The sequence below is a fragment of the Antedon mediterranea genome, chromosome 10, assembly GCF_964355755.1.
Source record: "Antedon mediterranea chromosome 10, ecAntMedi1.1, whole genome shotgun sequence".
Classification (NCBI taxonomy): domain Eukaryota; kingdom Metazoa; phylum Echinodermata; class Crinoidea; order Comatulida; family Antedonidae; genus Antedon; species Antedon mediterranea.
In genome coordinates, this window is record NC_092679.1 from 24,607,113 (window position 1) to 24,630,921 (window position 23,809).

General features: G+C 35.2%; 2 protein-coding genes across 3 annotated transcripts; both read left to right on the forward strand.

Annotated features, from left to right (window-relative positions):
* Positions 1 to 144: 144 nt before the first annotated feature.
* Positions 145 to 12,510, forward strand: LOC140059829 (uncharacterized). Of its 2 annotated transcripts, XM_072105763.1 has the most exons (14): positions 145 to 1,005; positions 1,152 to 1,286; positions 1,593 to 4,541; positions 4,696 to 4,817; positions 4,994 to 5,055; positions 5,265 to 5,370; positions 5,760 to 6,090; positions 6,375 to 6,551; positions 6,679 to 6,762; positions 7,019 to 7,174; positions 7,572 to 7,620; positions 10,356 to 10,486; positions 10,802 to 10,949; positions 11,477 to 12,510. In XM_072105763.1, exons 1-13 carry the CDS (start codon positions 301 to 303, stop codon positions 10,946 to 10,948), a joined length of 5,154 nt encoding a protein of 1,717 aa, XP_071961864.1. In that variant the 5' UTR covers positions 145 to 300; the 3' UTR covers position 10,949; positions 11,477 to 12,510. The 2 variants fall into 2 exon arrangements, 1 of the variants encoding a protein (XP_071961864.1); XR_011847259.1 differs by lacking the exons at positions 7,572 to 7,620; positions 11,477 to 12,510 and having other exon boundaries at positions 10,802 to 10,938.
* A 594-nt stretch (positions 12,511 to 13,104) lies between these two features.
* On the forward strand, positions 13,105 to 19,872 carry LOC140060135 (HHIP-like protein 2). Its single transcript, XM_072106214.1, has 9 exons — positions 13,105 to 13,181; positions 13,632 to 14,763; positions 15,262 to 15,635; positions 16,050 to 16,179; positions 16,375 to 16,517; positions 17,712 to 17,793; positions 17,875 to 17,960; positions 18,264 to 18,335; positions 18,549 to 19,872. Exons 2-9 carry the CDS (start codon positions 13,715 to 13,717, stop codon positions 18,887 to 18,889), a joined length of 2,277 nt encoding a protein of 758 aa, XP_071962315.1. The 5' UTR covers positions 13,105 to 13,181; positions 13,632 to 13,714; the 3' UTR covers positions 18,890 to 19,872.
* Positions 19,873 to 23,809: the final 3,937 nt, after the last annotated feature.

Sequence of the window (23,809 nt, forward strand, 5' to 3'; positions counted from 1 at the left end):
TATTATGGGCCATGTTGAATGCTATAAGAAAGTGCATCCATGCAAGAGACGCCTTCATTCTTTTTTTTTTAGAGAGTGAATCAAAAGAGGGCGACATATTTCAGTTTTTCGCGTCACACCGCGCAGACGACGAGGTGGTGGAGAGAGAGCAACCAGACGATACAAGCACGTCGTTATTGAAAATAAAAATGGTGGTGCGTTTTTCAATTCAGGATTTGTTTGATTTTTCGTACATATTTTAATAAATTGAACATTTTGTTTACTACATAAAGGATCCCTTCAATAATAGATTTTATAAGAATGAGATTTCAGGGACCGAGAGGTCCAAATTTCAACGGTGGTGGTGGTATGAATGATCAAATGATGGGAGGTGGGCCTGGGCCTGGCGGCTTTCCAGGCCCTCGTATGATGGGCCCAGGTCCAGGACAAGGCCCAGGTTTCGGCGGGGGTCCTGGCCCAGGTTTCGGAGGTCCGGACAATGGTCCAAGAGGAATGTTTATGAATCAAGGAAGAGGTCCAGGCTTTGGTGGAATGGGACCTGGATGTGGACCAGGTTTTGGACCTGGTTTCGGTGGTGGTGGAGGAATGGGACCTGGTGGAGGAGGAATGCCAATGATGGGATTAGGTCCAGGAGGTGGAATGGGACCAGGAGGTGGAATGGGTCCAGGAGGCGGAATGGGTCCAGGAGGCGGAATGGGATCAGGAGGCGGAATGGGACCAGGAGGCGGAATGGGACCAGGAGGCGGAATGGGGCCTGGAGGCGGAATGGGACCAGGAGGTGGAATGGGACCAGGAGGCGGAATGGGTCCAGGAGGTGGAATGGGTCCAGGAGGTGGAATGGGACCAGGAGGCGGAATGGGACCAGGAGGCGGAATGGGTCCAGGAGGTGGAATGGGACCAGGAGGTGGAATGGGTATTATGCATAGAAATAAACCTGACAGTAACATGCAACAACAAAAAATTCATAATTTGTTTGTTGGCAATCAAGAGCCAAACAAAGGCAAAGTAAGACTATTTTAGGGTATCAATTTGTAGTAGTAAAAGTAGTACTAGGTCTACTAGTAGTAGTACTGTAGGTCAGTTTTAATAATTTAAGCGGCTCTCTATGCATCGTACACAGACTTATTGATATTCAAATTTGTCTGTTTAAGGATGAGAATCGCATTGAGAAACTTCAAAATGAAGCAGCACGATGGCAACAACAAGTTCCAAATAATATGGCAGACATGATACAAAATCAACCAATGATGCAGCAGAACACAGGAGGCTCTGCAGATATTACATTAGTAAGTCTACACACCTAAATATATTTACATTAAATTTAAACTAGGATTAACAAATCCCTTTTAATTACAATACAATTGTTCTACCATTTGTTATTTGGTTTGGTATAAAATGTGCAACAATAATTTAGTTTTTAGGCCTAAAACCCTCGCCATGGCTTGCATAGAGAAGAATTGAGACTTTCATAAAAATTCGACCTTTACCATGAATTATTCGACTTGACTGTTGTGATTTTGAAAAAGATTTGTATGTATAGAGTCATCAATATTTATGTATATGATATCTAGTAAATTTATTATTTACTACAGGATGAGTTGAAGAAACGGCAGGCAACATTTAATGAGCAAGTTAAGGAATGGGAATCCAAGTTTAAGAAGTGGAAAGAAGAAAACAAAAGTCACCCTGACAAAGATTTATACAGATCATATGAACACCAATGGAGACAATGGGAAATACAGATACGACAGATGTCTGCTGCCACTGAGAAAGAAATCGAGATAAAAGAAAATGAACTGAGGCAGAAAACATCAGGCATAGGACCAGGGTCAATGGGTCTAGGTGGTATGAGAGGACCAGGTCCAATGGGTCCAGGTGGTATGGTAGGCCCCGGTCCAATGGGACCAGGAGGTATGGGAGGACCAAGTCCAATGGGTACTGGTGGTATGGGAGGACCCGGTCCAATGGGTCCAGGTGGTATGGGAGGACCAGGTCCAATGGGTCCAGGGGGTATGGGAAGACCAGGTCCAGGTGGTATGGGAGGACCAGGTCCAATGGGTCCAGGAGGTATTGGAGGACCAGGTCCAATGGGTCCAGGTGGTATGGGAGGACCAGGTCCAATGGGTCCAGGTGGTATGGGAGGACCAGGTTCAATGGGTTCAGGTGGCATGGGAGGACCAGGTCCAATGGGTCCAGGTGGTATGGGAGGACCCGGTCCAATGGGCCCAGGTAGCATGGGAGGACCAGGTCCAATGGGCCCAGGTGATATGGGAGGACCAGGTCCGATGTGTCCAGGTGGCATGGGAGGACCCGGTCCAATGGGGCCAGGTGGTATGGGAGGACCAGGTCCAATGGGTCTAGGCGGCATGGGAGGACCAGGTCCAATGGGTCCAGGTGGTATGGGAGGACCCGGTCCAATGGGTCCAGGTGGTATGGGAGGACCAGGTCCAATGGGTCCAGGTGGTATGGGAGGACCAGGTCCAATGGGCCCAGGTGGTATGGGAGGACCAGGTCCAATGGGCCCAGGTGATATGGGAGGACCAGGTCCAATGGGTCCAGGTGGTATGGGAGGACCCGGTCCGATGGGCCCAGGTGGTATAGGAGGACCAGGCCCAATGGGTATGGGAGGACCAGGCCCGATGGGTATGGGAGGACCAGGCCCGATGGGTATGGGAGGACTAGGCCCGATGGGTATGGGGGGTCAAAATTGCGATGACATTGACGATGAAATGAATTTTGCACCTTATGGGTTCAATAAATCAAACCGGCCAATTGGAGAACCATTCAATGGACAATCCGCTTCATCACTACGAAGAAAGCGCCGCAGATTGGCTAAAGTTAACCGAATGGAACGGAAACGCAGAAGTGATAAATCCAAGCCAATTATTGCTGATGATTCCAGACCTCCAGGTGTGGAACAATATGAATATAGTCTAGATTATTCTGATGAAGATGACGAGAATGCAGATGAAGATATTGATACATACAATGATAATGAGGTACTTGATAATTCAAAATGTGAAGAAACTGATATGACTTCAAGGTCGATTTTAAATGCCAATGATTGGGAACTTATTCAACATGCTGATGCAGCTAATGAAGCTGCTGACAAACCACTGCCATTTGAAGACAGACCACTGCAATTTGCAGACAGACCACTGCAATTTGAAAACAGACCACTGCAATTTGAACATCCACCAGGAGTTAACCCATCAGAACCACATGTAAAAGAACAACATCCAGTTCAACGTTTTAAACCCAATGACAAACTTTCAAATTTTCTAGTAATAGGAAAAGAGGAGGGAGTTATTGAGACAACTGTTCCAACAGGTTCAGCAACCTCTACTGCTACATCACTAAAAGTTACTGCTAAAAAGGAAGTTATAAATAAACCTGGAAAAATTCCTCCCCCTCCATCACACCCTCCACCACTTCATGTGTTACAACAGCAACAAAAACAACCACAAAGTAAGAAGGGAGGGGGAATAACTAAATGGGATTTGCAGCAGATGATGAATGAAACAAAAATTGATTCCAATTCATCAGATTTATCTAAGATACAGGATGGTGAAATGAAAAGCAAAACAGAAAAAGATACTAGTGAACTAAAGAAAGAAGATAAAAATAAAAAAGAAAAGGAAAAACCAAAAGACAAGGATAACAAGTCTGAAACAAAAGAAAAGGGAACTGATAATAAAAATGTAGACAATAAGAAAAATTATAAAACTAAAGATGATAAAGGAAAGAATAAAGAAGTTTCAACAAAGGGAACATTAAAAGAGGAGTTGTCTCGTTTAGCTGCAAATAAAAAGGGTAATGGTGGGAAAAAAGATATGTTTGGCAGAGATATTAAAAGGTCACGCTCTAGGTCGCGTGAAAGAGACCGACAAAGCAGTAGAGATAAGGACAGACACAATAGCCGTGAAAAAATTACTGGCCGTGACAAATATCGTGATAGAAATCGAAATCGAAGCCGTGATAGAAGTCAAGAGAGAATTCGAAACCAAAACAATGAGAGAAATCAAAATAGAATGCGTGATCAAGATAGAAACAATAGTATGAGTAGGGACAGAAGTCGAGAGCGAGAATTTGGCAGAGATCGTAACAGAGATAATGATCGATACAAACAAAATGAACGCTTTGAAGATAAAACTAGAGACCGGTTCAGTCCTAATAGAGAAAAGATCATAATTGAGAAAGATACAAAATCTCAAGAAGAGTTGGGAGCAAATACTTATAATTTCAACCAAGTTCAGCCGACACAAAGGCCAGTTGACTACCAAACTCAGCCTGGAGGTCGTACAATGCCATCGGAAGAACTTCCTCTTGCATACCAATCTCACCTTGGAGGCCGTGCGATGCCATCAGAAGAACGTCCTCTTGGATACCAAGCTCAGCTTGGAGGTCGTGCGAATCCATCAGAAGAACGCCCTCTTGGATATCAAGCTCAGCTTGGAGGCCGAAGAACACCACCACCACCTTCTGGAAGACCACTCTATCCAATGGATGCATATCCTCCTGAAAGAAGATTGGAATATGAGGTAAGTATCAAATTGCGAGTCATTTCTTATTAGTAGATTGTTTTATATTTCCAAATAGAGAAATCCTTTATAATTGTAACCAAAGATTGTAACAAATAACGTATTTGTAATTCCTGTAAATTGAAGTTTTTTAAATGGATATTTTGTTTTTAAGGATCGTTACAAAATTGATCGATATAGAGAATTTGAACGTCCACCATATGACCCGTATAGTAGGCCACAAGACTGGTACCATGACCGAGTGGATGACAGAATGCGAGAACGTGCACCTGACAGGTATAGATACATTTTTAGTTCTTATTTTATAAAAATTAAGTAACTAATGTAATTACTTCAGTTTTTTCCTAAAATAAAGTTAAGTTTTGGCTTATCTTGATTTGTATGTCCATACATGTACAATACAAGATGTCTCAATTATTATATACCTGTAACATGTATACATTCTGTTTCAGAAGAGAATGGGGATATGAACGAGGTTTACCCCCACCTCCATCAGATGATTACTACTTTAGACGTAAGTATTTTCATTTTGTTTCATTCTCTTAATCACATATATAAGTTTTTGTAAGTGGTAACAAATAGTATACAAACAGCCACTGTCACACTTATCATAACTCATGAAGAGGGCCCCTTGATTGTCAGCATCTGCTGTATGGCGTTACCATGTATAAATAAGGTAAAATAAAAATTTTTGTTAAAGTTGTATTTATTAATGATTATCAGGTGGATTTGCACGTTCTCCATCACCTCCAGCAGTTAAGATTCAAACCATTGATTATGGTCATGGCACCATTCAACCTGCTGTAGACTACTCATCTCCACACCAAAGGTATGCTACATTTATGTAAAAGTGTTAACAATTGCTTTCAGAATTCCTGTCAATAATAGTCAGGAAGTGAAATAAACTGCCCCAAGAAGCTATTGAAGCCACTAATGGTGATCAATTTAAAGAGATAGTGTCCAATTAATAAGCCACTTACCAAAGCTTCTTTGTCAGACTTTCTTGTAGAATATTCAAGAGGACAACCACCAAGTACCAAGTAGATATTGAAGCCACTAATAGTGTATATTAAAAGAGATAGTGTCCAATTAATAAGCCACTTCCTAAGACCTCTTTGTCAGACTTCCTTGTGGAGTATTCAAGTACCAAGAATAATCTAAACCTTTTGAATTATTTGTGAAAAAATATATTAATCATTAACAAATTTATTATTTTAGCGATCAACCTGTTGGTTATCAAAATGCATATGAACAACCACAAACAAATCCGTATTTGGTGCAAGGAGCAGGAGTTGCAGCACCAAAAAGAGAGTTAGTTAACATAACTGACATTTTGACACCATCTGGTGGACCGCGTACAAACCAGATTGTTATCATCCTTCGAGGGCCACCAGGAGCTGGCAAGACATTTATGGCTAAATTATTAAAAGAAAAAGAAATTCAAAATGGCGGTCAAGCTCCTAGAATGCTTTGCTTGGATGATTATTTCATGATGGAAACTGAGAAAACTGAAACTGATTCCGAAACGGGTAAAATGATAAAGAAAAAGGTGAGAAATAAATAATAACTGAAGTGTTTTAAGATTTTTATTTTCGAGCTATTATCATAAATGATCCACTGCATACACATTAACTTTTTATATTTTCTTGTGGAGTCATGTACTACCTAACTACTGAAAAAAGTGTGACTAGTTTTTAATCTGTATTTGACCGTTGTAAGAGAGATTCATTATCATCATTTTTAATTTTTTTACATTTAACCAAATCCATCTCGGAATATTATTATATATATTATACATGCCATTAGCATACAAATGTCAATCTTATATTGCAGGTCATGGAGTATGAATTTGAACCAGAAATGGAAGAAACATACCGTGCAAGTTTACTGAAATCGTTCAAAAAGACTATTGACAGCGGACTTTTTTCCTTCGTCATTTTGGATGCTATTAATAATAAGAGAGAGCATTATGATCAGTTTTGGTCTTATGGTCGATCAAAGGGATTTGAGGTAAAGTTATAATGACATGAATGGATTTTTAGATTTGTCGTCAAATTGAAATTTAGTTTGAGATTTTTGCCATTTAGTGGGAGTATTTACAATAAATATACTTTACCACAATGATTGTATTTTAAAGGTGTATATAGTGGAGGTATTACAGGATGTATCTATTTGCCATAAAAGATGTGAGCATAATAGAAGTTTCAGGAGCATTGAATTGGTAAGTTCCTTACATTTTAAAATATTTGTTGTAATATCTCAATCAGGTAATGATATGGTGAGAAAAATTTGACTTATTGTGTATAACGTCACCGGTTTAGCAGTGGTTCTTTGGTTCTCATCTGAAGAATCTGGAACCAAACAGAATCTGTCTGTAATTACTATGAAATATTTGATAACTTGTTTGATTCCTTTACCATCCATTACTCTTGTATTTAATATTCATTGTCTCTAATGCTAAAAAACCTATTTAACAGATGATACAGAATTGGGAGGCAACCCCAAGTCATTATAAGATGGTTGATGTAAGAAGTCTTCTACAAGAAGCTGCCATTGATGATGTGGAAATGGAAGAATGTGATCCGACAGAGATGGCAGCAACCTCCAGTGAGGCACCTCCAGAAGGGCAGATGGTAATATACTTCAAACTAAAACTTTTTTTTCCAGGTCTTTATTTCAGATTTTCATAATACAGGTGTAGAAATGTTAATGTAATGTTTGATCATGTAGCAGTTAGTGTGTGTAATATAATCTATTTATTAATTTGTAATATACCTAATTATTATGTTCTTTATGATTATTATATTTTTTGATTTAGTAGTAGATGGATTTAGTTGCAGTCTGTTGGAATGTTTAGATCCACCTTGTCTGATGCCCTCACTACCTGGGCACTGATACAGATCTTGGTCTAGACATCCCAAAGACTCAGCAACATGAGTTTTCTTGCTTGCTGCAATGCTCGCGAGTTTATTTGACAAATGTTTGATGTTTTCGCCGTTCACCTTTTCACTCTCTGAGATACTTTTGTAGACGGACGCAACTAGAAGCCGCTGGGATGAATATACCATTGAAAAACTAGGTAAGTACAAACTTATATTGGTAATTTGTTTGCATAAGTCAAATAATTATTGACTTTTGCTTGCGTTTATGATTCAATTTTGCTTAGTATTCTCTAGTGTTTAAATGTACAAACAGTCGATTTTATTAGATCATGTTTTATAATGAATACAGAACTGATGCAGACATATTGCATGAACTTGTTTTCCCTACCAGATTAGTTTAAAAACATTTCCAATAGAACAACATTGATATAGAAAGTTATTGTCTAACTACACTACAGTATCTAGTATGGTAGAGTAGTGATATAAATGACTTTATCAGGTTAACAGACATTTATCATTAGCAAACGTATTTAAAGGATCATTGGGTTTTATGTATTGTAAAACCCAAGAATTATACCAAGTTTAGGAAACTTTCAAGGAGACATTTTTAAAGTAGATAATATAAATAGAAGAATAACATTAATGTATTAATAACATTTTTTTTTAAACATTTAGCAACTGGTTTAATTGTTTTTTCTATTTACAATTATTATTATTATACTGAAGAGTTCTACATTCAGATGAGTTTCTTTTCCAGATTTTTTATCAAACAAAAGCGAGTTTTTCACTTGGCTTCTCTCACATGTAGACAGAGCTTTAAACATGTTTGAGTAGAAAAAGATAGGAAATTGTTGTTTGAGTATACTAGGTGCTGACAGATTATATATATTAATTTCTTTAAATTTAGAAACTTTTCTTTTTGTCGTATGATTTAATCTGGTGTAATTAAGTGTATGAATTGTAAAATGTATGTTTTCAATAAAGAACAATGTTTATATACTGTTGTATGATTTCTTCTTTCAAAACTAAATAGTAATACTAAACTAAATAGTAATACTAAACTAAATAGTAATACTAAACTAAATATTAATACTAAACTAAATAGTAATACTAAACAAAATAGTAATAGTAAACTAAATAGTAATACTAAACTAAATAGTAATACTAAACTAAATAGTAATAGTAAACTAAATAGTAATAGTAAACTAAATAGTAATAGTAAACTAAATAGTAATACTAAACTAAATAGTAATACTAAAGGAAATAGTAATACTAAACTAAATAGTAATACTAAAGGAAATAGTAATACTAAACTAAATAGTAATACTAAACTAAATAGTAATACTAAACTAAATAGTAATACTAAACTAAATAGTAATACTAAAGGAAATAGTAATACTAAACTAAATAGTAATACTAAACTAAATAGTAATACTAAAGGAAATAGTAATAGTAAACTAAATAGTAATACTAAACAAAATAGTAATACTAAACTAAATAGTAATACTAAACTAAATAGTAATACTAAATGAAATAGTAATACTAAATGAAATAGTAATACTAAACTAAATAGTAATACTAAACTAAATAGTAATACTAAACTAAATAGTAATACTAAACTAAATAGTAATACTAAACTAAATAGTAATACTAAACTAAATAGTAATACTAAACTAAATAGTAATACTAAACTAAATAGTAATACTAAATGAAATAGTAATACTAAACTAAATAGTAATACTAAACTAAATAGTAATACTAAACTAAATAGTAATACTAAACTAAATAGTAATACTAAATGAAATAGTAATACTAAATGAAATAGTAATACTAAACTAAATAGTAATACTAAACTAAATAGTAATACTAAACTAAATAGTAATACTAAATGAAATAGTAATACTAAATGAAATAGACTAAATAGTAACTGTAGAAAATTAAACATTTTTCAATCTTGCATGTGTAATTAAAAAATTTTATTTTATTATTTTAAATGGTGAAAACTACTGTTCCTTCCAAAACTTAAGTTGCCACCCATGAGTCAAATTAATAGAATTTCAAAATCTAATATCAGCCTTTGTTTTGTTGTAGCAAAAAAGAACTTAAATGCAACTACAATACTGTTAATTTTCATCAAATGTATTGCCAATATCTTTAAAAAAAACACTAAAATAAATCTGTTGGTATAAAGTTTGCAGTACACCACTTATGTATATTTCTGAAAAGAAATCTTGGAGTTTCCATCAATATATTTGGTCATCCTCAATTCTTTTCAGAAATATATATGTGGTGTACCGCAAACTTGATATCAACAGATTTATTTAGAAAATATTTTTAGATTCTAAAAGCAAATAATTTTAACTAATCAATCGAAAACAGTAGTCGTGTGAGACACTAGGCACATTTTGCTAGTAAAAATTCGCGTAACTTTTTTTTGCTACTGAAGAAGATGAATCTTCCATGAAAAGCTTGAGGATAAGAGGATATTTGTATTTCATTTTACCTGTAAAAACATATTTTTAAAGATTTCTAAATAGGTTATGACATAAGATGTCTTTAGGTTTAGAAGTATGCTTTCTTGTTTAGCACCTTTGACCATAGTGGTCTTTCAGTTAGATATTTTTTTAATACTTAATGTAATTGATGCCCATGCTTGGTTGCATATTATAGGTGTTTTGAATTGTGTATGATATTTTAAAAGTTAATCAAAGCATTTAAATAATTTAATAAAATATTTATAGACTTTTTGTAGCATTCATACATTTAATAATTCAATTACGCTTTATTGAAAACAATATTCTTCTTGGCAGAAGAAATTTTTCAGAAGAATAATTGTCTGATTAAACGTGCGTTACCTGCTTACGTTGATTTCTAAGCATTTCAGATCTGACGTAATACTCTAAACATTTTCTCTTTATTTTCTTTCTTTAAGATAAATTGGACGGTATTAGATCTTTCAAACGAAGACGATCCGAGAGTGAGATGCCGGCGCAAAGCTTAGAAGAGTACCTATCGGTTACCGAGGACTATGCCTACAGAAAATGTGAACCCGGCAAGAAGAGGGTTAGTTTTTGTTGTATATATTTAGGCAAATTGCCAAGGATATTCATAAGCGAATTCATTCACTATACTTCTTAAAGGTGGTAGTCTGAGGGTCCGAATCATCCATGCGCGTTATTGACAATAACATGCACTAAAGGTGCGATATACAAAGGTGTACCACAAACCTAACTTTACTATTATTTATTCGCCATACAAACTTAAACAATATATGATACTATGGCCTATATTATGGTCTATTATACTTATAGTGTGGTTGACAATGACAGAAGATGCGTTTCTGGTTAATGAGAATAGATAATTCATTTTGTTTTGTAGGTACGTTGGGCAGACATTGAGGAAAAGAAAGACCAAGACCTTAAAAGAGCAATGGGGTTTGTAGTAGGACAAACTCAACAGGATTGGCAGAAGATGACAGACGATAACTTTGCCCATAATGCTCTCAACAGGACCAAGTATTTCTGAGGTAAATAAGGGCAACGGCCACTGTGTACATAGATATGATAAAAGTTCATTATAACTATGACCAGGAAAGATAGCAAAAAAAATGAATAAATGTAAAATATAGATCGCTTATCCATCTGCTCATACAATACTGTTGTAGAAACTTTTTTTATCTTGTTTTTTTGTATAAATGTATTAATTCTTTATTTGACTGTAACTTAGTTAGTAACTTTTATCTTAGAGTCCCTAGTCGTCGTCTTAGAAGAAATAGTACTTTTCATATTCCTTTTAGTAGAGTAAATGTTTTAAAAAATGGTTTTATTAGTAGATTAAGTCAAACTTACAATTCTTTTACTTTAAGAAACCCTGAGTTAGATATTTTTAGTAATAATTTCCGTAAGTTTCGTAACATTGTTAGTAGTTTAGTTTAATGTTTGTTATTGTATATGTTCGTGTTTGTCTGTGTTCCCTCCTGTAAGTGGTGAACCATGAGCTCACTGTTGGTTGGGAAATGAATAAATAAATATAATTTATTTTTACTTTTCTTAGATCATTTGGAAACTAGTAAACTATGGTAAACCACATGATGTGTCTACATGTGTTAAAATTTGATACAAAGGATCAGGTCAGAGTTCAACATGATTACTGTGGCGTTCAGCGTTATCCTTGTTGATCAGGTCAATGTTCAACATGATTACTGTGGCGTTAAGCGTTATCCTTGTTGATCTGGTCAATGTTCAACATGATTACTGTGGCGTTAAGCGTTATCCTTGTTGATCTGGTCAAAGTCTAACAACTTTTCTAGATTTAAACATTAGATTAAATCATGTATGAACTAGTGTTTCTAGAAGATCTAAACAAGAAAAATAAATGTAAAAAGATTTAAATATACAAAACTAAACTGTAAGTTGTATATCTATGTAAAACTTGTCCTGTTGTTAAATACACATTTTATAGTAAATGTGTGACCTTATATGTCAATGCAGTACAATTATTGTATTTGGTGCGATTAACCTCCAAACTGTTCAAATGAATGCACAAGGAAGGTGATCAATTTCTAGTACTGAATTTTCTCAGAAGTTTCTAGTTGTAAATTTTCAACGTTAATCTTCAATGTGTTGTTTTTAAAGCCCATTATTTTGTTTAAATACACGCTTTGTATATTGTTGTATACATACATGTTTTCTTGATTATCTAGCTGCCAAGAAAGTCCAAAAGCAGCCTAAGCCACTGTTGCTAATTAGGTGTGTACCTCCAAAGCAGCCTAAGCCACTGTTGCTAATTAGGTGTGTACCTCCAACCAATGACTACTAAATAAGTAATATAAAAAATAGAAAAAATGATAAAATCTTAAAAATAGTGTGCAAAAGTATTACTGGCTTTAGTTAAACCATGGGGATATAATAACTTATTTCTTCATGGTATGATAAAGATTATGTGTTTAATATTTGTTATAGTATCGTTTACATTATTTCTGCTTATATGAATTAACCTCAAGCATGTATTGAATCTGTTTTTAACATAATTGTTGCATTGAAATAATTTGTCTTTGATTGCATATGTATAAAGCCTTTGTAACTTCAGTGACGATATTAAAATAAATATCACCTTTTTAGTTTTAGCACATTGTACTGTAGTTTTTATTCATCTATTGTCTGCACAGTAATTTATTATTATTTACTTACAACATACCAACATTTTTTTTCTGTATTTTTTTTCCCTATGCAAGCATCCACAGCGTAACTTGCCAATTACAGGATGGATAAATTATTTATTGTATTGTGCTGTATTCTCAGAGCAACACAATTTTCAATATGTTTTATGCAAATGATATAATAAATGGAATTGGGAAAATAAGTAATAAATTATGTGAAAATAAAACATGTTGGATTAAATAGTTTGCTCCAGTGGGTTACAAATGATGTCATATAATGCGAGAAAACAACACAGCACCATGTAGCTTATTGTGGGAAGTCCTACAAGTCAAAACCATTGGATTTAATATTTACAATTGTTTACTGCTGAGTGTGAAATTGAATTGATTAAGTATGATAAGCCTCCTGATGACCAAGGCATTTATACTTGGCCTCGATGGTGGTGACATAATGCCTCCCATATCGCAAACATGCCCATTCTAACAGATGCTTGATTTCCTGTATCATTCAATAACTCTTCCTGAATATATAAATTACTTCTTTATAGTTGATACAACTTGGTTTCAAGTTTCAAACTTTATGTTCAATGTTGTCTCAAGGTATGTGCATTATTTGTTTATTTCTCAACACTATCAAAGTATTTTATTTTTATGTAGACCTACTTAATATTATCTCTAGTTTTATTAGTAAATACTGGTGAGCATTGGTGTTCTTGGGTAAGTTGGTGCTATACATAGAATGTCTAACAGTGCTGCCTTTGTTGGCCCCCAGTTTGGTATGTTGTTGTTGCAGTACATTACACATTAGTAGGAAAAAAACAAATTGAAAGTGTAGATCTATCAGCTTCGTACCCAATTTCTCCCATTTCTTCAGTAGGCCTAAACTTTGGCTGAGTTAGACATTTTGTTTTCTCAGATTTTACTCAATTCAAGCGTACATGTTTTCAAATTGTTTTTCTAGGCCTAGGCCTACTGCAATGAGATAATAACACAACACACTTGAAAATTAATATTTATTTATTTATCATTCAGTTTTTCATTCTTTTACAGACTTATAAGTGACGGCATGACATCTTGAAGTGGGATTTATTTTTATTTTCTACGTACATTGTCATCATTGATATATTGTAGAAATGTGGTATATTTGGATTGTTTTTGTTTTCATTTTTGATATTTCCAAGATAACTTGTCATCCTCAATGTCTGGATTTCTACCCTCCATTTGAAAATAAGCAAGACTTAACATTCTGCTCAATGTACTATGAGCTGTCTTGCTGTTCCCATGAACGTGACCAACAACTCTACAAACAGTATGTCAAAATTACACGAAAAATGGGTGCGGATGATCCATCGTATTGCGTCGATTACATTCGTGATATCTTATGCCAGGAATGTTCGCCGTATGCTGCTCATTTGTACGACGCAGAAACAACCGGAGAAGCACGCCCGTTCCCAGGATTATGTAATCATTATTGCGTTTACTTCCATAGTCTGTGCTCAAATGTGATTCCACTGATAACAAACGATACGCAGCTGCGGAAGAAAGCCAGAGCGGGTAGCGTAGAATTTTGTGATACAGTGAAAATACCAGACATGGATTATTGCTACCCTGACATTATAGATGATATAGAGTTGAACTTTGAACTTGATAGAGCCTTAGGTGGTGAAGGAGATGGCTGCTTGTGTTTGGAAGAATTTGCAAATGGATTACGAAACCCACTCCTTGCTGTACATGCAAACGACAGCACTCATAGGCTTTATATAGCAGAGCAACTAGGTGTGATTCATGTTTATTTAAAAAATGGTTCAAAAATTGATAAACCATTTCTAGATCTAAGAAAGTCGGTGTTGACAACAAGAAGAAGGGGTGATGAGCGAGGGCTTCTTGGATTAGCATTCCATCCAAACTATAAAGAGAACAAGCGATTGTTTGTATACTACACAACGACAGATGAAGAATCGGATATAGACATGGTACGCCTCAGCGAATTCTCCACAAAAGTTAATAATGGAAACAGAGTGGATATGAAATCTGAGAAAGTAATACTTGAGATTGCTCAACCAGCAGCCAATCACAACGGGGGTCAATTATTGTTTGGCATGGATGGATTCTTGTACATTTCAGTTGGTGACGGTGGAAAGGCTGGAGATCCATTTGGTGAATATGGAAATTCACAAAACTTGTAAATAATAATGTTAACATTATACAATATATAGGCCTAAAGCTCTGCTAATATATCAAACTTTATGTGACAAAAATGATGATGTACCCATAATTATATGGACATGATGTCATATCGTCACCATTATTATTTAAGCATATCACTACCATATTTAGGCAAATCACACTTTTTTTGTCAAACAAGTTTGATAGTGTAGACAGAGATTTAGAACAAAGCTGTTGTACCAAGCTAATGCACAGTTACTGTGTAGTACAGGTCTTAGCCAACATTTGAAATGCACCCGGTAGGACTATGAGGCGCCACAAGCAGCAAAAGTATACAGTATGTTCCTGTAAAATGTACATTTAAAATGTTTGTCATTGCACAATGTATGTATACATTTCAAAAAACCATTTCTAGAACACACCAGCTGCCTATACTTTATAATGAGGCGTGTAAAAAGTAAAAATTACGTCATTTGTGTCTATAGTTATAGAATTTACACCTTTACTTTTACAGAGAAAACTTATTGGGTAAGTTTTTGCGAATTGATGTCAATTCAGTAGATGATGACAGAGAATACAGTATTCCTCCTTCAAATCCATTTGTTCGGATGGATAATCAATCTGCCAGAGATGCCATGGGTGATAATCGATCCACCACAGCAAGAGAGGAAATATATGCATATGGTTTACGCAATGTTTGGAGGTGTGGAATGGATAAAGGCAACCGTGATACTGGTGAAGGTAGAGGCCGTATCATATGTGGTGATGTCGGACAGTCTGACTATGAAGAGATTGATATTATTGTCAAAGGTGGTAATTACGGATGGCGTGCCAAAGAAGGATTTGAATGTTATGATTATGATATGTGTTCTGATCCTAAATGGTTAGGTAAGTTTTTATAAAGCGTGGTTCCCACTAGAGACGTAATGTGATGATGTACGTGCAATGCAAGCGACGAATGATAAGCCACTGTTCAAATAATCCATTGTTTGTGATTGGTCAAGTCACTTGCGTTGCGTTACGTCCCTGCGTTGCGTCGCTAGTGGGAACCAAGCTTAATCAAGGTATGCCTAAAGCTCTGTCTACACTATCAAACTTTATGTGACAACAAATGTGATGTGCCCATATATGGACATGATGATCACTACCATATTTGGGTGTATCACTAACATATTTGGGCATATCACTACCATATTTGGGCACATCACACCTTTTTTGTCAAACAAGTTTGCAGTGTAGACAGAGCTTAATGATATTTTGTACTTATATCGTAGTGACCCACAATCCTCTATTTACTTTCAGTGAATGAAGAGCTACCCATCCATACTTATCCCCACACTGTTGGCAAATCAGTGACCGGCGGTCACATCTATCGAGGGTGTTTATTCCCCAATATGAATGGACATTACATATATGGAGATTTCATGAATGGGTAAACTCATTTTTTTTATACAAATTATAAACTATAACAAACTATTTTTCACTTTAAAGATGGCATAGCAACCCAATAGAATGGATTCTGCCAAGCAATCTGGGGTAGAGCACTAATATATTTTAACTGTTTGATACAATTTCATACAAATGTTGTTTGTTTCATATAAAATTTGTGTAATATCTTTCATTACAGAAAATTGTTTAAGTTAGTTGAAAGTGGAGTGAATGGGACATGGGAGAACAGTGACATATGTTTAGGAGATTCAACCGTCTGTACTGGAGGCTTGCTTAACAACTACCCAACTCATATACTCTCATTTGGAGAAGATGAATCAGGTATATAAAATACATTCATTATTTGTTTGTTATAAAACACCCACTGTTCTAAAGTAAACATTTATTTAATTAATCTGCTGCTCTAAGTTGAATTAATGTTGAATACTAGACAGAAGCAGCACTCTGCGTATATTAGCCCGCGAAATATATTATTTATAGACAGCTCATACACTACAGATTTCAAATACCCAACAATTTTCAACCTCATTACCCAACATTCTCAAAATATTTACATAAAACTGAATGTACAAAAGAACCATTTAATAGAACCAATGTATAGAACTTTTACTGTGTAATAAAACTGATACTTGATAAGAAATAAGCAGATCAGCTAGTAAAGCACTGTCTATACAATCAAATTGGTTTGACAAGCCCAAATATGGTAGTGATATGCCCAAATATGGTAGTGATATGGCATCATATCTATATATGGGCAAATCACATTTTTTGTCACATAAAGTTTGATGGGGTAGACAGAGCTTAAGTAGGATACATTCTGTTGTGTAATGTCATATTTATTATGATGTTTATAGCATCTTCAGACTAATACTGAATAATACAAGTTGAAAAATGATATCACTACACAAGCGTGTTCTAGATATTTAATGAGTGCAATTTTGTGTTCTCATAAATATATATTTAAGATGTAAAAGTTACATTTAATATGAAAAGAATTCATGCTGTTGCTAAGCAAGTCATTTGATTAAGCAAAAATCCATCTTATTGGCATTCTTCCACAACAAAGCATTGTATATCAAAATGTATTGTCTTGTGCACTTTGAGAGTGCTGTACTATATCGTAGACATAATTGTCGGTATGGTACAATAATGATATAATAAAGTATATTTTAGCATCAATAAATACTTTTCTGTGCTTAGAAACAGAGAAGATTTATCAATATTTATGTTTAAAATGTAGGTTTAGAAAACAAAGGGAAACAAGATAATTGGTCAATAAGTATATTTATATTTTATCACTTTAAAATGTAGGTTGACAAATAATCAATGTTAGTAGATGATGAATATTTATAAAACATTTTTCAATATTGTTATCTTTTTTACATTATACTTTGATATAATGTAGGTGAGATTCATATGCATGTAGTGGCTTAATCAATATAAGTTTATTATTTGCTAATACATGAAAATGTATTATGAGAAATAAATATTATTTAATTACTTGATAATTTACAGGTGAGATTTACATGCTGACAACTAATGCACCAAGTACTTCTCATGCTGGAGGCAAAGTATATAGAATAGTTGATCCATCATTGTAAGTATTACTCTTATTACTTATTTACTAAAAAGAGAAAATGTATGGACTATTATCTACTTATATAATTTATATTTGTAGGAGAAGTAGTCCATCTGAATGTCCAATTGATGAAGAAGAATTTCGAATCAAAGGCACAATTACACCGTTTTCTCCAAGTAAACCAAGTGAGTCAGCCACACAAGCAATTTATTTTATTTTTAATTATTAAACAACATCTTTATACAGGATTACACAATCAGGTAAAAGAAAACAGTTGGGGGATATTTAATTTCAGTCAGGGAAAATTGTTATTTAAAAATTTTGTTTAGCAATATTGCTAATAGGTTATTCCATATTTTAGCGCCAAGTAGCGCCTCAACAACGACGAGATCATCTTACTAATGGTTTAGTAGGTATTGTTATATTTAGGCTCATGCTGTCATTGACTGATAGATGTTTCCTTAAACCTTACATTGCTTACTTTTCAGAGATTAGCACATGCCCAAAGACATGTAACACTCCAAGCATAACCAATGTTACATACTGCACAAGTTCTTTTGGTACGTACAAACAGTTATGTTTTGTATTGAAGTTTTTTTTTTTGGTTTTGTAAAAATACAAATTAAAAAAAAGTTATTACAAAGTAAAGAAAAGATGAAGAAAAAACTGTGTATACACTCGCACCATTCATAAACACACTATTTTGTGAGAGTTAAAAAAAACTGTACATAAAATATAAAAATGACTTGCAGCAATTTTGTATTATGTTTCAGCAATTGTTGTTCAAATTCAGAAAGTTTCAGTGTTCAACCGGTATAAAGAAGTCAAGGTGCTTGTTCCATATCTGTACAGAATTGACAAAGGAGTTCGAAAACCGAAATACGAGGACAGTTTAATAGCATACGGCCGTTCACGCAAGTGCCCATGCCCTGATCTGACAGTTGGAGTGACATATATTATCACTGGTCAGTACGAGAAATATTCGAAGGAGTTTGTGATATCCGAGTTATCTGTAGTACAACGTTGGTATTGGTATTGGAATATCCAACTATATGCTTATCACAATAGCTGCGAAAAGAAGAGCTCTGTACAATGGCAAGATAATGAAAATTAGTGTACAATGTTCTTGTTAATTTGATTCAAGTAATGATAATCATTATCAACTTGCTACCTGCTGCATTAATCGTGGTTCCCACTAAAACGCAGCGCAGCGACGTATCGACGCAAAGTGCTGTATTGCGTAATCACAAGTGGGAACAGATGACGCAACAACAGTGCTGTAAACATCGCTACAGGAAATCAAATCAGTTTGATTTCACGAAATACGCGGGGTGAACCAGGTCAAAGTCTCGGCTAACACTAAACAAACTAACAAAAACAACAAGCAGGTTTGATTTCACGCAGGCGGGGGCAAACACAATTATTGGAATGGCATTTTCTTACGTTGCGTCGGTTGCGTTACAGTGGGAACCAAGCTTAAGTAGAAAACTGAACACAACTTGGCCACGTATTGGAAGTAGTGTATAGTCCATTTATAAACCACATTTTACCTAATAATTCCTTCAATTTTGACAAATTCAGGTCTACAGGATCTGAAAATTTAAAATAACCATTGATTGTAGTAACAACATGCATTTACCACACCGATACCTCGTATAAGTGAAAAAAAAGTGTTTTAATACAAAAAGGTATCTACTCGCTCACAGTGTTCTTATGGTATTGGAGAGGTAAGTATCAATAAACCTATTAACGTGGAAATGGTATCCTACACACACAACATTATATATTTTATTGATTGTAGATAATAAAATATAGATTTAAAATGATAGCAAAAACAAGGACTCTTTTTATAACCGTGCTAACTTCAACAATTTAAATATGTGAATGCATTTTTACACATGATAAAATTGCATGAACAAATAAAATGAACACTTTTTGATGGCTGACCGTCTAATACATCATTGTATAACAAATAAAATGAACACTTTTTGATGGCTGACCGTCTAATACATCATTGTATAACAAATAAAATGAACACTTTTTGATGGCTGACCGTCTAATACATCATTGTATAACAAATAAAATGAACACTTTTTGATGGCTGACCGTCTAATACATTATCAATGTAAAAACTACATAAACCGAATTATTGATTTGAGAATAGACACAGGACAATTTCTTTAGATGCGACTCTACAGTTTATTAACTTCTAATCAATATTGATTTGTTCTATTCAAGGTATTATTGTAGTGGAACCGGATATTAGAGAAAGACACACAAGTTAATATATATAATAACGGCTTAATAACGATGTCTATAAAATTGAGTCAATCAATTTAAAATTCACAAAATTTCCAATACCAAACGCAATGTAAATCGAATCATTTGCCTATCGGCATAATTCATTTGACGTACCTAATACTTTAATGGACTGACGAACAAACCCCTTCATAAATTAGAGAAAACTAGAAGTAACTAGTAAAATAATTGGTTATCAATCTTTATTAAAACATCAGAAAGAAGCTGTTACCAAAAAAATGGAAATTATTATTGCCGACAAAAACCATCCGCTTAATAAATAAATAATAGGAAGTTGAAGAATTCGTTTTCCTACGATGAAAACAAAACGATTACGAATATATGTTCTTCTATCTGCAATGAGGCTTTTTAATGTAAGCTTTGTCAGGTGAATGTATTTTTACCCGATTTAAATTTTCCATTTTACAATAATTTTCAATTTATTGTCACATAAAAATGAAAATTTGTTGCTTTTAGCCAATTTTCAAAACGTAAAATCGTACATTATATATAAAAATAAAATGTTAAACAAACGTCTGTATGCGGTTTAGGGACTCTTGGTGTTTTCTGTATGCGGTTTAGGGACTCTTGGTGTTTTCTGTATGCGGTTTAGGGACTCTTGGTGTTTTCTGTATGCGGTTTAGGGACTCTTGGTGTTTTCTGTATGCTGTTTAGGGACTCTTGGTGTTTTCTGTATGCGGTTTAGGGACTCTTGGTGTTTTCTGTATGCTGTTTAGGGACTCTTGGTGTTTTTTGTATGCGGTTTAGGGACTCTTGATGTTTTCTGTATGCGGTTTAGGGACTCTTGGTGTTTTCTGTATGCGGTTTAGGGACTCTTGGTGTTTTCTGTATGCGGTTTAGGGACTCTTGGTGTTTTCTGTATGCTGTTTAGGGACTCTTGGTGTTTTCTGTATGCTGTTTAGGGACTCTTGGTGTTTTCTGTATGCGGTTTAGGGACTCTTGGTGTTTTCTGTATGCTGTTTAGGGACTCTTGGTGTTTTCTGTATGCGGTTTAGGGACTCTTGATGTTTTCTGTATGCGGTTTAGGGACTCTTGGTGTTTTCTGTATGCGGTTTAGGGACTCTTGGTGTTTTCTGTATGCGGTTTAGGGACTCTTGGTGTTTTCTGTATGCGGTTTAGGGACTCTTGGTGTTTTCTGTATGCTGTTTAGGGACTCTTGGTGTTTTCTGTATGCTGTTTAGGGACTCTTGGTGTTTTCTGTATGCGGTTTAGGGACTCTTGGTGTTTTCTGTATGCTGTTTAGGGACTCTTGGTGTTTTCTGTATGCGGTTTAGGGACTCTTGATGTTTTCTGTATGCGGTTTAGGGACTCTTGGTGTTTTCTGTATGCGGTTTAGGGACTCTTGGTGTTTTCTGTATGCGGTTTAGGGACTCTTGGTGTTTTCTGTATGCTGTTTAGGGACTCTTGGTGTTTTCTGTATGCTGTTTAGGGACTCTTGGTGTTTTCTGTATGCGGTTTAGGGACTCTTGGTGTTTTCTGTATGCTGTTTAGGGACTCTTGGTGTTTTCTGTATGCGGTTTAGGGACTCTTGATGTTTTCTGTATGCGGTTTAGGGACTCTTGGTGTTTTCTGTATGCGGTTTAGGGACTCTTGGTGTTTTCTGTATGCTGTTTAGGGACTCTTGGTGTTTTCTGTATGCTGTTTAGGGACTCTTGATGTTTTCTGTATTGCGGTTTAGGGACTCTTGGTGTTTTCTGTATGCTGTTTAGGGACTCTTGGTGTTTTCTGTATGCGGTTTAGGGACTCTTGGTGTTTTCTGTATGCTGTTTAGGGACTCTTGGTGTTTTCTGTATGCTGTTTAGGGACTCTTGGTGTTTTCTGTATGCTGTTTAGGGACTCTTGATGTTTTCTGTATGCTGTTTAGGGACTCTTGGTGTTTTCTGTATGCTGTTTAGGGACTCTTGATGTTTTCTGTATGCGGTTTAGGGACTCTTGGTGTTTTCTGTATGCTGTTTAGGGACTCTTGGTGTTTTCTGTATGCGGTTTAGGGACTCTTGATGTTTTCTGTATGCTGTTTAGGGACTCTTGGTGTTTTCTGTATGCGGTTTAGGGACTCTTGGTGTTTTCTGTATGCTGTTTAGGGACTCTTGGTGTTTTCTGTATGCGGTTTAGGGACTCTTGGTGTTTTCTGTATGCTGTTTAGGGACTCTTGGTGTTTTCTGTATGCGGTTTTTAGGGACTCTTGGTGTTTTCTGTATGCAGTTTAGGGACTCTTGGTGTTTTCTGTATGCGGTTTAGGGACTCTTGGTGTTTTCTGTATGCTGTTTAGGGACTCTTGGTGTTTTCTGTATGCGGTTTAGGGACTCTTGATGTTTTCTGTATGCGGTTTAGGGACTCTTGGTGTTTTCTGTATGCTGTTTAGGGACTCTTGGTGTTTTCTGTATGCGGTTTAGGGACTCTTGGTGTTTTCTGTATGCTGTTTAGGGACTCTTGGTGTTTTCTGTATGCTGTTTAGGGACTCTTGGTGTTTTCTGTATGCGGTTTAGGGACTCTTGATGTTTTCTGTATTGCGGTTTAGGGACTCTTGGTGTTTTCTGTATGCTGTTTAGGGACTCTTGGTGTTTTCTGTATGCGGTTTAGGGACTCTTGGTGTTTTCTGTATGCGGTTTAGGGATTCTTGGTGTTTTGATGTTTTATTATATGACTTATGTTTTTACTTGTTATTGTATGGATTGCTAAGTAAAGTATGACGGTTTATAAAATCTATTAATTGAATATAGTATACCAAATATCGCCGAGGATCAGCCTATTTTATTACAGTCGACTCGATTATTGTAAATGCCTACGATGTATAATTAGTGACGTGCGTGCAACGCGACTCTACAGCTCACTAACACTAACTTGAGCACGCGCGACTGCAGTCATGTATATGACCTTGTTTGTATTAGCCTTACTATACTCGATTACTCTACCTGAGAAATGCCTATAGGCCAATTTTCATAAAAATCACGATGAGCTAAAAAAACAAAAATTGTTTCCATGCCAACGTCCAGTCATTATTTTCAATCGTTCCAATAATCTGATTTAATACACTAATTCAAAACGATTGCCAGTCAATTAATTTTTAATAATATCCAATTCTGGGTAGTCCCGATATAATAATAATAAGTTTATGTTATCTTGTGTCTTATATTGATCTAGCTTTCCCATTTAATTATGTCGCGAAAATGCAATTCAATATTCCACTACCCATGAGATTTTATTTATCCATCCAAGGTTTCAAGATTCAATTTATAAAATGAAAAGTTGTTTTCCAGAGCTTAAGCAAAATACAGTTATATTTAAAACGTAAATATAACCATGACGTACATTTAAATAAAAACAAAATGGTTAAAACGAACGTCCGCGGTTCAAAGACTCTCTTTTACCATATATATTTTGTGTTTTGTAGCAATAAAAAAAATGTTTCGACAATTCATTGTATTTTGTAATATTTGTTATTGTTTTATTCTTCTATCCATTTTTTATGCGTGGTTCCCACTATGAACGCAACGCAGCTACGTATCGACGCAAAGTGCTGTATTGCGTAATCAAAATGACAGTGCTGCAGAACATCGCTACGGGAACGCAACGACGCAAGGCAAAAGAACACTGGATCGGAAAATATAGTACAGTCGTACTCAAAAGTAGGCCTACGCGTGGTAAACCAGGTCAATGTCTATGGCTGGCATGATACGTTGACGCGCAACAAGCAGGTTTACGCAGACGGGGGAAA